The sequence below is a fragment of the Puntigrus tetrazona genome, chromosome 3 (assembly GCF_018831695.1).
Source record: "Puntigrus tetrazona isolate hp1 chromosome 3, ASM1883169v1, whole genome shotgun sequence".
In the NCBI taxonomy this organism is placed as follows: Eukaryota; Metazoa; Chordata; class Actinopteri; order Cypriniformes; family Cyprinidae; genus Puntigrus; species Puntigrus tetrazona.
The window spans coordinates 27475122-27489074 of NC_056701.1; the positions used below are offsets into that span (position 1 = coordinate 27475122).

Consider the following 13953-nt stretch of genomic DNA (forward strand, 5'->3'; position numbering starts at 1 on the left):
ACTACTACTACTACTACTAATAATAATAATTTGAATCAGAAAATGATCATGCCCACAATACCAGTCTAATTATTTTTTTTTTTTTTTCATTTTCTCTTGCTTTCTCTTTCAATGAGGATAATAATTTTCTATTTAAGGGGTGCAAAAATTACATTTCTATATCTAGGAGACAATATTCGCTGAAGCCTATTGGTTGTTTTGCTCATGAGCAGTACGCGACACGTGACGTCATATCCCTGGGCGTCCTTAAAGTGAAACAAAAAGTGATCGTCTCAGACACTCTTGCGGAGGACCGTTACTCTAACAAATGTCTTCACATGTCACGGTAAGTGTGTTAAAACTACAATATAGCGTGTTACTGTGATTACGTTTTGTGTTTAAACTGATGTTCTGTCGAACTCGAGCGTAGTTCTCTTCTCGCTAGAGAGACGCTCGGGGGAAAGTATTGAAGGCCGAGGAGAAGCTCAGGTCGTCCAAGTCGCAAAACAGCCGCGGAAAGATCACTTAAAAATGACCGAGAGGTATCAATAATGTACTCTGATAAATGTAAGTACTTGAAGAAATATGTAAGTGGCACGTAAGCATGGAAGGAGTGGGAGTTGTTGTCCTGGTTTTTCCCGGGAGTAGGCCCACCTCAACTACACAGTAATTACGATCATTATAGTAATCCTATCGCATTTATGACAAATAACTTCATAAAACCCATGGTGACCCCGCTAATAAAAACAAATCATCACATACATTCGATGATTTACAATACAAATACCAAACATTACAAACTTTTAACCATTAAAACCATCACGGTTTCATGCTGTGTGTTTTGGTGGATATTACATTAGGATTTAGAGCTTAAAAGTTAAACAATTACCAGCAGAGACCATGACATTTTCCATTAAAACCGATACTGTTTGCATTCGGATGAATACATCATGTGATGTTTTATTTATTTTTTTCTATTATTTTGTGAACGGAGGATTGAAATAAATGTGTTATGGTATATAATGGTCTGGTGTAAAACTGTGGAAGCATACAGGTAACAAAATTAATATTGACATTATGATATGCAAAATGATAATTCAATGTATGAAGTTGCAATGTATTTTTTGTATTTTCATTTTCTCATATATATGTATGGGTGTGTGCATGTGTGTGTGTGTGTATAGATAGACAACTAAGAACACATTAAGAGAAAAAAATATGAGGCCTGTCTGATGGGCAGAGGCAAATCGTTCCATATTTTAGGAGCAGCTTTTGCTAAGCTTGAGCTTTGTTTTTGGCTAATGTACGGCCAGCCAGTATATTTCAGTATATATTCCAGTTATAAGACGTGCTGCAGCATTTTGCACCATCTGCAAATGACCTACAGAAGACCCATTTAGCTACATACAATACATTGCAGTAATCTAGCTGAGCAGTCAGTTACTGTCTCAAAGTGTATTTTTTTTTTTATTTTTAATATTATATATAGATACGTACGACTTTATTTTGGCCAACTGCCTTGATTCGGAAAAAGCTTGATTTAACTACTGCCCTGATCTGACTATTGAGCTTAAGATCTGAATCAGTTTTCAGCCCTTACTTTGTGATGGTTGACTTGATGTACTGAGCCAAGGAACCCAAATCAATCAGAGAGGTCACAGTGGTCCCACCAAAAACCATCACTTCTGTCTTAATTTCATTAAAACTTAAAAAAAAAAAAATCAAAAGCCATCTATGCTTTTGTATCATCTAGACCAGGTGTCAAACTCAATTCCTGGAGGCTGGAGCCCTGCAGAGTTTAGATGCAACCCTAGTTAAACACACACTTGATCCAGCTAATCAAGTACTTCAGACATGCATAGTATATGTGATTTAGCAGGGTTGAATCTAAACTCTGCAGGGCTCCGGCCCTCCAGGAAATGAGTTTGACACCACTGATCTAGACAAATCAAGTAGTGGTGTAATTTTATCTAAGTGGCACATAAATCTGCCTATCATCTACATAACAATGGATGACAAGCTATGATTCCTGATTGTTGAACCGAGAGGTAGCAGATAAAGTGAGAAAAGGAGAGAGCCAAAAACTAAAGAGAGGAGATGAAGAGGATACCGAACCATCACGGCTAACACAGAAAGTCCTGCCTTTTAAATAGGACTTGAACCATTGCTTGATGCTCACCCACTGCTCTAGACAAGAAAGTAAGATTTCATGGTCCACAGTGTCAAACGCAGCAGTTAAACCAAGAAGCACTAGAATGACAATCACCTGAGACAGTGGCTAAAAGGATATCATTAAAAAAAATTTCAAGTGCAGATTATATGCTGTGTAATGTTTTAAGATCCAAGATCAACACGGGAAATCAACAGTAGAATAAAAACGCACAGAATACCCAGCCAGGGCAAGGATAAGACTTTGCACTGAAGCTGAGTTTGAGGTGAGCCAGTTCATGTAGAGGGTATAATGAGTTATACCTGGGCAGGTAATCAGTCCCAGGTATGGGGCATTATGGAAAATTCAGTTCGAGATGGTTAGTACTCAGGAGAGGGTTCCCTCCGGTGGTAGACAGAGAGAGCCTTTGCATTCCTTAAAGTCGAGGGACAGCATCGTAATTTTATTAGTAGCAAGTTTGGTTTAAACTTTTATTTTGGCTGGTTGCCTCCAATAGCTTTACAGTTCTGTGTGATGCTAGTTTTAATGAAATGGTAAAAGGCTCATGAAGTGCAGAGCATTTCTGGAGGTCTTGGTTCAATCCTGTTTCATTTTTCTGCCACCACAGCAGAGGCATATCGCTTTTTTCAATGAAGTGCTCTGACAAATAGCACTCAAACATACTGCTGTTCTTTCTTCAATGCAGCATCTAGTCAACAAATGAATGACTTTATATTGACATGAAAACATGCTCTGGAGTAGTGTACTGTATGCGTACCTCTTCACTGTCTATGTTTTAAACTGAAATGTCAGCGCTGTATGTGCACTGTGCTCTCTCCAGGCAAAACCTATACATTGGTCGACCTCTATACATTTCAGAAAAGCAAGCATTATAATATTGACTGTTACTCCTTGTTAGACGCAGAGTCCTTTTTTCAGAGTCATAAACTGAGTGTAAAGACTGAGATTGAAGAGCCGAACAAAATTGTCTTTGTCTTGTTTTTTTTTTCTCTACAGAGAAGTGATCTGGTTTACACACAGGTTGGGTCTGTGAGCAAAGAGACAAGGGTTACCAGAGTTTTTATAGTCAAAAGTATACATTTCAAGGTGACAAAATCCCCATCTGACCAATGAAAATAGTTTAGTTATCTTACGTAAGAGATGTCTGGTTATTCTCGGACCAACTCAGAGATGTTGTTTTCTTTTCTGCAGTCACGTATAAAAAATCCATCACTTTTACTCTATATCATAATCATTGTATTCTATATTTCAGACTAGACTGATGATTTGTCTTAAATTGAAGTAGTTTAGAAAATGTGTGATGTGATATATATATATATATATATATATATATATATATATATATATATATATATATATATATATTGTGACGAGTTGGCTGCCCTCCGGTGTGTCATCTTCACCCCCGTCCTTTATCGCCGCCCTTCACCAGGCACGGCGGGAGTGGGTGTGTTCGAGAGGAGGGGCGTGGTATTGTTCAGGTCTGGCGGCGTGTGACGAGGCACACGGAGGAATTTACGTTACCGTCGCCGCGTTAACCGGACGCGCCTCTCCCGAGAGAGTCTCTTCCCGTGCATGCACGCTGGTGTCCTCGGGTCCAGGAAGGGTGCGCGCGATGGACCTCACCCCGCCGTCCGAGAAGTGCGTCGTGGGACCCCCGAAGTCCAGGCTGTGACCACACAGCTCATCCCACTCTGCCGCCCGGGCAAAGAAGCGACGGAGATGCGCGGAGGAAGCCGCCGCCCGTGCCCGGACCAGAAAAAGGGGAGCGCGCGCGACCGCCCCTTACCTGGACCCTTCCCTCCTGGAACACGGCCTCAACCTGCACTTTCCCCGGAGCACGACGAGGACACCAGTTCCCCCTTTTATTTGGACACTTTATTTTGTATTTATTTTATTTTGTTTAATAAAAGCCTCTCCGAGGCCTGACCTTACGCCCACTGTGTCTGTCGTTGGCTCTCCCGTCACAATATAAATATATATATATATTCAATTAAAATTAAGTGAAGTTAATTAATTCAGTGCTGTCTATATAAGTGGTTAGTAAATCTCAAGAAATTTCCATTACAAATGTTACTGCTTTGTGTTTTGTGCTTTGTGTATAACAGCTGTTTTATACTGCTCTAAAATGACTGTAAACCATGACTACAGAGCGTCCAGGCATTTAGTCTGTGCCTTCTCACTTCTAGGCAGCAACTTACACAAAAATTGTAAAAAGTTTTAAAATTGTGTATTTTTTCTGTTTCCACATGCAGACAAGAGAGTGGAGGGACAGGAGCAGAATAAAATGAGTGCTTATAAACTGAGTGTGTGTGAGGAGAGAGAGGAGGAGGATCCTGTTTACACACCAAGAACAGCATCTTCAGGATTCAGCTGTGTGTCTATGAAGAGTAACTGCTCCATGCGTGAGCCTCCTTATCTCAGTGAGGTTGACACTCAGAGACTGGCATCTTCAGGATTCAGCTGTGTGTCTATGAAGAGTAACAACTCCATGTGTGAGCCTCCTTATCTAAGTGAGGTTGACACTCAGAGACTGGCATCTTCAAGATTCATCTGTGTGTCTCTGAAGAGTAACAGCTCCATGCGTGAGCCTCCCTATCTCAGTGAGGTTAACACTCAGAGACCGGCATCTTCAGGATTCAGCTTTGTGTCTGTGAAGAGTAACAACTCCATGTGTGAGCCTCCTTATCTCACTGATGGACCTGCTGTGAATTTTGTGTGAGTATCACACAATAACTTGGATGCAGATAGTGTTTTATTTTTTTTTATTTAATCTAGAAACAATGGTGAGGAAAGAAAAGTGTTGCATTTATGGGGAAAACACAACTGGCTGGTGGGAAAAACCACCAGTACCTCATCCAGGAACAGTGAGTAAAACCCAACAGCAGTGTAGGCAAGCAAATTTCCACCAGAATTTTTATGCTGCCTAAAAAAGATTTAAGCTTAAGATTTGAATCAGTTTTCACGCCTTACTTTGTGATGGTTGACTTGATGAACTGAGCCAAGAAACCCAAATCAGTCAGGGGGGCCACAGTGGTTCCACCAAAAACCATGACTTCTGTCTTAATTTCATTAAAACTTAAAAAAAATCAAAAGCCATCCATGCTTTTGTATCATCTAGACAAATCAAGTAGTTTAATTGCATGTAAACAGGAGTGAAGAGCTTTTATCTTGACATGTAAACATAATGTGATTAAGTCCTTACTCTAAATATTGGAAATAGTCAAATTATTTGTGTACATGCAAATAGGGGTAGACTGATTATCGGCCTTTCCGGTTATTGAAGCCAATATTAAGCATTTGTTTTATTTATCGATTATCTGTCTTTTTCAAAACCAATAAAAAAAAACCCAACATTTTGAAATGCGCTATTTTGCCTCTTATGCAGCCTGTCGGAACTCACCATTCTGTGGTCTGGAGCAATCTCATCCTGTCGAGCATCTGATTTGTTGGGAATCACGAGTCCAACCAATCAACGCCAAAACAATATGATCTATTTATGGTTTCCGCATAAATAGATAATTCAGTTGCATAAATGGAATTTATAGTATATTCGTCAATATTTGAATTAATCAAATATAAGTCAGTACACTTGAAACAACTCACGCAATGGACTAATATCTGTTAATATTTTGCTGCAAAAAGACTAATATAATATAAATCCAACATGTTCTGCTGCGTTTCTCTGTATGTGAATGGCACAGATGTGCCACACACATAACGAAGTACACAGTGTTTACATCATACGCCATCTCGTTAAAAGAGAACATAAATACATCAACAACATCCCCACAACTGCTCTGAGAGTCACTTCATGAGCACTTGGCCGTTTAATTCGAGCAAAACTGCCGTAATATATACGTAGACCTACACATGCAGGTTCTCATGGCAATCCATCAAAATAAAAAGTTAGGTTTAGCTTCTGTTACTACAACAATTTAAAACTTTTGTCTAAAATAATATTACACAATACACTACTACTTATATATTTGACTTTTAATAGTAAAAAAAAATATTTAGCTCTCATTTGATTAATAGATAAAATAATGTTTTATAGCTTCATCTTCACTGCATTTTAAAGTAACTAAAATGAAGTGTGACTAAAATGAAGCGATAACGTTAGTTCTGGAATACGATACCTGTCACGGCATTCCTATATCAGCTTTCCCGTATTAATAAGCAGCTTTTTCCACTTGCTCAGGAGCAAATTAGACGGCGAATTCCATCTCTGTTGTAAATTCAGTCCTTAATTTTTTTACAGAGACTCGTATCCACAGAGTTCCCACCAGATTCAAGTACATGAACTTAAACGCAAACTGACAGCCTTAATTGTTATATGTTGATAGATTTGGTGTGACCTAAGCAAGTGTTGCCTCTTACATCGATACATAACTGTCATAGACTGTTTGCCTTTAATGCCCACAATTTATCACTTAAATTGCGCTAGTGTGACGGCATCAACAACATCTTTTCAAGCAATCTGCAAGAAGCAAGATATTAAGGAGGGTTAAGCCTCCACCTAACATCAAATCAAATCAAAGTTTTTTTGGAAACCAGACTCAGTTGGGGTCAGTTCTCCTCTGACTGGACGCCCAGCACTTAACTTCCAGTTCAATTTAAACGCAGCTGTGTCAGATAGTGTAAATGACTTAGTGTGTGTGTGTGTGTGTGTGTGTGTGTGTGCATCAGGATCTGGTGATCTGTCCACAGGCGAATCTAGATGTTCTGGTCTCTGATGAACATAATCTCTGGATGCTGATCCACCATCTAGTCTGGATACAAACTGTGAAAACAGATTGAGAAAGAGACAGGACTGATATTAGCGTTGATGCCATTCTTTTTACGATGTCACAAGTACATCGTATTTTAGGAGTAGTGTTCCCAGTTCCAGCTGATCTAAGTAACGCAGCCTAATAATCCTTTAACAGATTTGAATAATAAAAAGTAAGCTAAATTAAAAAGATGTGTCTTTTAATCTAGATTTAAACTGGCAGAGTGTGTCTGCTTCTTAAACAGAGTTAGGGAGATTGTTCCAGAGTTTAGGTGCTAGATAGGAAAATGATCTGCCGCCCGCAGTTGATTTTGATATTCTAGGTATTATCAATTGGCCAGAGTTTTGAGAACGCAGCGGACGGGCAGGACTATGATGTGATAAGAGCTAAACCATTCAGGGCTTTATAGGTAATTAATACGATTTTAAAATCTATCCGATGTTTGATAGGGAGCCAGTGCAATGTTGACAGAACCGGGCTAATATGATCATACTTCCTAGTTCTAGTAAGGACTATAGCGCAGGTTCACCTGTAGATGAGGTTCACCTGTAGACAATTACCAAACAAACAAAAAGAGCACATGCACAGGTTACTGAGCCAATCCTTAGGGGGAGCTGCAAGTCAACATAAATATATACACATCCTAGGGATGTAACGGTTCTTTTTTAAAAAAGAAAAAAAAAATGTGTTACCATCATGAAAGTCATGATATAACAAAAAACTGAGAAAAAAAGTAGGCTCTTTTGTAAAGGCTGCTTTACTAATTATCTTCTGTGCTTCTCTATGTCTATTCATTTTTGTCTACTTGCACATGTATTAATTTTGACAGATCTGGATCTTTAAGGGTCTGCTGGCTGCAATAGATTCTTTATATTGAAAATTAAAATAGAACACATCTTTCTAAATGTGGTTGTGGTATGATTTAAAATAAGATTATTTAAATATTTAAATATTTTTTCTCTCTGTCTTTGTCTCTGTACTTTTTAATTTCTTTTCAGATGTATGTCCTCTCAGACCTTCAAATCCTCCTACAGTCAGAACCACTTCAGTCATTCTGACACAGAAACAGATCTGCAGCTTAATTCTCATCAACCAGCACTTAATGACCTAAAGAGAGTCATAAAGCAGCACAAAACCAGCATGAAGAAAAAGTATGAAAGCTTATTTGAGGCAGTCAACCTCCAAGAGAATCAAACCCTCCTGAACAGGATTTACACACAGTTGTACATCATAGAGGGAGAGAGTGAAGGAGTGAATGAAGAACATGAGGTGCTGCAGATAAAGAAAAGTTATAGTACATATCAAGCCACTTCAATCAACTACAGTGACATCTTTAATCCTTCACCTGAACTAGCAGATGAGGAAATAAGAGAGAACAAAGACAAAATAAAGACTGTTCTTACTAAAGGCATCGCTGGAATTGGAAAAACTGTCTCTGTGCAGAAATTCATTCTGGACTGGGCTGAGGGAAAAGCCAATCAAGATGTAGATTTCATGTTTGTTCTTACATTTGAGAGAGCTGAACTTGGTTAAAGATAATCAGTACAGTCTTCACAGACTTCTGCTTGATTTTCATCCTGAACTTCAAGATCTGGACCCAAAGATTTATGGGGAATGTAAAGTTGTGTTTATCTTTGATGGTCTGGATGAAAGCAGAATTTCAGAAATGTTTTTAGAAAGTCAAAAAGTTTCTGATGTGACTGAGATTTCATCAGTGGGTCTGTTGATGTCAAGCCTCATGAGAGGATATCTACTTCCCTCTGCTCTCATCTGGATCACCACCAGACCAGCAGCAGCCAACCAGATCCTCGGACTACATCAACCGTGTGACAGTAATTCAGGGATTCAATGACCCTCAGAAAGAGGAATATTTCAGGAAGAGAATCCGTGATGAGCATCAAGCCAGCAGAATCATCTCAAACATCAGAAGAGCAAGAAGCCTCCACATCATGTGTCACATCCCTGTCTTCTGCTGGATTTCAGCCAATGTGCTTCAAAACATCCTGAAACAAGATCTCAGTGCAGAAGTCCCTCAAACTCTGACTGAAATGTACATCTACTTCCTGCTCATTCAAACAAACATGAGGAACCAGAAGTATGAAAAGAGACATCCAAAGAAACTCCTGCAGTTCAGCAGAGAAGTGATTGTGAAACTTGCTGAACTGGCTTTCAATCAGATGATGAAGGGCAATGTGATGTTTTATGAGGAGGATCTGAGAGAGAGCGGCATAGACGTCACTGATGCTTCAGTGTATTCTGGGATCTGCACTGAGATCTTCAGAGAGGAGTCTGTGATTCACCAAAGGAAGGTTTACAGCTTTATACATCTGAGCTTTCAAGAGTTTTTTGCAGCACTGTATGTGTTTTACTGTTATTTACACAAAAACAGCGAGGTTCTGAAAATGTTCCTGACAGGAAAGTCCAAATGCCAGGGTGAAAATATTTCTCTGGATGTGTTTCTGAATGAAGCAGTGAATAAAGCTTTGGAGAGTAAAAATGGACACCTGGATCTTTTCCTTAGATTTCTTCATGGCATCTCACTGGAGTCTAATCAGAGACTCTTACAGGATGTACTGATACACACCGAGAACAACCCAGAGAGCATTAAAACAATAATTCACAACCTTAAACAAAGTCAAAATTATCAGGTTAGTCCTGACAGATGGATAAATCTGACACACTGTTTGATTGAGATGAAGGATAACTCAGTTGTTGAAGAAATGCAGGCATTTTTAAACTCTAAATCAAAAAAAGAGAAAATCTTACTCCTGTTCAATGCTCAACCTTGGCAAACATAATCCTGATGTCAGAGGAGGTGCTGGATGAGCTAGACTTCAATAACAACATCAGATCAAAAGAGGGCAGATGGAGACTGGTACCTGCTGTGAGGAACTGCAGAAAAGCTGTGTAAGTGTGAAAATATGAAGTTTAGCACACATTGTGACAGAAGTTTGATGTGCTATATAGATGTGTTTCTGTTCACAAGCATAAATGTTAAGTGATGTTTCTTATCTCAAGCAATAATTGCTATTATGTTTTTATTTTTTTTATTTTTATTTTTAGTTCAGTTGCTTTGTAGAATGCTTTGTCAACATAACTAGTCAATGCAGTCCAAATTCATATCAGTCATTTAGGTGATTTTAGTCAATAGGATTGGCCTATGATAATAAAGTAACTATACTCCATATTATCAACTCCAGGCCTGGAGGCCAATGTCCTGCTGATTTTAGCTTTAAGCCTGACCAGGCATTTTTAAACTCAAACAAAACAAAAAATTCTTTCCCTTATACAATGCTCAACTTTGGCAAACATAATCCTGATGTCAGAGGAGGTGCTGAGTTTGATCTTAAAAAATTCACCATTAAATCAAAAGATGGGAATCAGAGACTGTTACCTGCTCTCAGGAACTGCAGAAAAGCTCTGCAAGTCTGAAAAACAGAACACAATTATATTAAACATAACATTTAACAAAAATTATGTTGGAAGTGTTATGTTTTATTAAGGTTTTTTTTTCAGAAGCGTGAAAGCCTCTAAGTCTACCCCAGTTGCTGAGTTTAGCTCTAACCCTGACCAAATACCCTTAATTATTCCCAGTGTTTAAAAATTACACGTACAAAGTACATTTATGTACTTTTAATCATGTAATGTACTTGTGTAGTTTTTCGTTTGTTTGGAACAGACCAGAGAGCGAAGGTTAAATCAGCATGATATTATATGGTAAAGCTTGTTAACTAAGGCAGTGCTTCTCAAACCTGTCCTCATTATCCAAGCACTGCACATTTTGGATGTCTTCCTCATCCAACGTGTCTGATTTAACTCATCAACTCATTTGTGGAGACTTCAAGACATGAATTGAATTGTGGTTCAACTGATTTGGAAGGCATCTAAAATGTACAATAACAGGGTCAACAGGACAGGTTTGAGAAGCACTGAAGTGTTTCAGTCTGGTGGGGACATCAGCACACATTCTTTTTAAACTATCCTTTCTGTTTTCAGTTTGGCAGGCTGTAATCTCACTGGTCAGCACTGTGAAATTGTGGCTTCTGCTCTACAATCACCAAACTCACCCCTGAGAGAGCTGTACCTGAGTAACAATCCTCTGCAGGATTCAGGAGTGAAGCTGCTCGCTGCTGGACTGAAGAGTCCAAACTGTCAACTCAACACATTGAGGTTTGTGTTTTTAATTTTGTGATTTTTAATAATTAAAGAGGAGAACTTTTTGGGACACTGTTCTGTATTTTAACGTAAATCACAGCAGTGTACATCTGTGAAGAACACAGACTGTTTAACAACTATACACAATACACAACTATTAGCCAATTACAGCAGTGGCCGTTTACTTCTGAGTCTATAACTCGCCATGCATTATCTCTAAGTTATGATGTTTTTTTATGTAAAACCTCAGAGAACAGTACAAAATACAAAAAAGGCATTGGGTGACCCTTTTAAAACTGAAATGAAATAAAAAAAACTTGGTTAACGTATATTGAACCGAGGCAATACAGTGATCTGTCACGACACATTAAAGAGCCACAAAACTCTTTTTATAGTTTGAGTTTATTTAAAAATAACACACTTTAAAAGCTGAAAGTCATGAGACCTTGTTTAATATCAAAAGTGTTGTCAGTTTTCTCTTTGCTCTGCAATGTATTTTACGCTGTGTGGGACCACGTGTGTAGTGTGAGAGCAGCATTGATTATCTTTCATGGAAACAGTAACTAAGGAGGGTGGGTCTTTGTGAAAGGTCAATTAAGGAGAAAATTAACTTTAACTCAAATATACAGCTAAAATTAGATGACACAAGGTGTCAAAGTATCAGATGCCAAAAAAATCTGCAAACAATTCATCAGACCATATATTGGAGCAGGTTGGACTAAACTCATCCAGGTGTACATAATATTAATAAGCTGATAAAGTTGGCGGTGCATTATGCATTTCAAATGCCATTACTGAATACTGTAGGAAGTTGTCAGGTGTTATAAAATCTGCGATAGGCACTTGCCAATATCCTTTATATCTAACTTACTGACATATCGAGCTAAACCAAGATTGCACACAGTCCTCACTTTATGTCTACTGGAAACAGTCTGGTACTGTTACAGCATTTACCTTTATGATAGTCAGTGCAAAATTGGGCAGTGTCCTCCTTTTTGGAACAAGGAGACATGACATGTACTACAGATAGGATTGGCAAATCCATTAATCATGAATTACACCTGATCGTCTCCCGCTAAAGCACGCTGTACAGATTTGATCAAACTGACATTTAATGTTTTTCTGTGCAGAGGCCAATGAATTTCTCACATTAGAGCAAGTTTTATGCAAATGCTTGCGTAACTTACTGGCGTAATTTAACACATTGTTTTTGCAAATAAAATCAAGTGCTAGAATATTTGCTTTAAACATTTTTAGTGGGCCTCTGACAGTGTCATACACTAAACACTAAATCAGCGGGACTAAAGACTTTCCTACACGGCTTCCCTTACTGTGAACAACACCAGTGGAACTCCCTCATCCCAATCCTTACCTGTATCCAAACAGTGCTTTTGAAACATTGCCTTTAACATCTGATGAAAAACGTTAAAGAACACCTTGGCTTTTGATAGGATATGCGCAACCGGGTGAGAAATATTCCAAGTTGCCGAAAACTTGTAAGAAGAGTTTTGAAAGGAAATGTGTGTCTTTGTCTAATAATCCTGGAAATAGTCTAGGAAAATCTAAAGTAGAGAAGAATTTCACAATATCTTTGACGACAACTGGTGCCGTGACAACTAGATTCACCTCTGGAAACTGTGTAGCAACACATTACTGTCAGCAAAAACTGGTTACCACATTTTGTTTTGACTTGAACTTGAATTGGGTGGAGTTTTCATTATTTTTTCATTTTCAGCTGGCCAAGTATCTTTAACAAATATAAGCGCCATGAAGGATGTGGACAAATCATCAGTGTCTATTTGTTGAGCTTGAGCCTGAGTGACATCACAAGCAGGAAAAGTTTCAGGATATATTTCTGACAAATCATCAGTGTGATCTGATAAAACGAGTTTGTTACACTTCCAACATGTAAAAAAACCTTCCCACCAGCCAAATCATTACCTAGGATAAACTTAACCCCTTTGGCAGGTAAACGATCACAAACACCTTCAAAAACTTATACACAACCCTGACTGCAAATGGTTTTGGTATAGCGGGACTTTAACAATGCAATCTCAACTATGAAGGACTGGGATGTGCCAGTGTCACAGAGCATTTTAACCCTTACCTGTGCTGTAGGTTTACCCAGAATGGAAACCCATTAAAAAAGTTAAGAAGCTACAGTAGAGCGCAGTTGTTTTCTTTTCAACCCAAGACAGTCTGCAATGAAATAGCCAGCATTATTACAATAATAACTTCTTGATCTTGATCTCTTTTACCTTATTCATGGTTAGACTGGTTATCAAGGGGTGCAGGAATAATCAAATTCCTTTGTCAGCACAAACTCGACCACAAAGACAGAAGCTTGAGACAAGGATGTTACTTTTTGCTCATTTAATACATGATATGCTCTCCAGTATACAGTTCTTAAATACTTCCAAAATAATTCATTCTTGCATTGTCTTCAAATAGTTACTTTAATAGACGTAGGCTGGAAAAAACAGGTTCAAAGGGGCGACAAACAGCTTTGGCTTCAGAACCCCTTAACCTCTTCAGTTCCTCTTTGCTCTTTCTTCCCAAACTCTGGGCAGGCATCTGAGACAAAGGAACCATCCTCTGTTACTTCCACCAATTTTGCAACACACTGTATTTTTCTCTTTCTTATGCTGCTACTTTTGAAACAGGAATTTGGTAATGATCCACGATACTAATTTAATCATATTCATATCACATCATCAAGTGCACTAATAAAGACATCTAAAGTAAAGTCTGCCATACATGCATCATTCAATCAACCACTAGGACCATCAACTACCTCTTAACAACGTATATTCACCGTTGGAGTTGTGTACCAGTGTCCACTTGGTGCCAGGCTTTGTCCGCCTGGTGGGAACGGAA

General features: G+C 38.6%; 1 protein-coding gene across 1 annotated transcript; it reads left to right on the forward strand.

Annotated features, from left to right (window-relative positions):
* Positions 1-203: 203 nt before the first annotated feature.
* Positions 204-13236, forward strand: LOC122334777 (protein NLRC3-like). The gene is given in 9 exon segments (XM_043232694.1): positions 204-325; positions 425-546; positions 4405-4867; positions 7920-8433; positions 8435-8727; positions 8729-9675; positions 9678-9828; positions 10918-11091; positions 12812-13236. Coding segments are annotated over 8 exon segments (2682 nt in total). The 5' UTR covers positions 204-325; positions 425-530; the 3' UTR covers positions 12936-13236.
* The last annotated feature ends 717 nt before the right edge of the window (positions 13237-13953 follow it).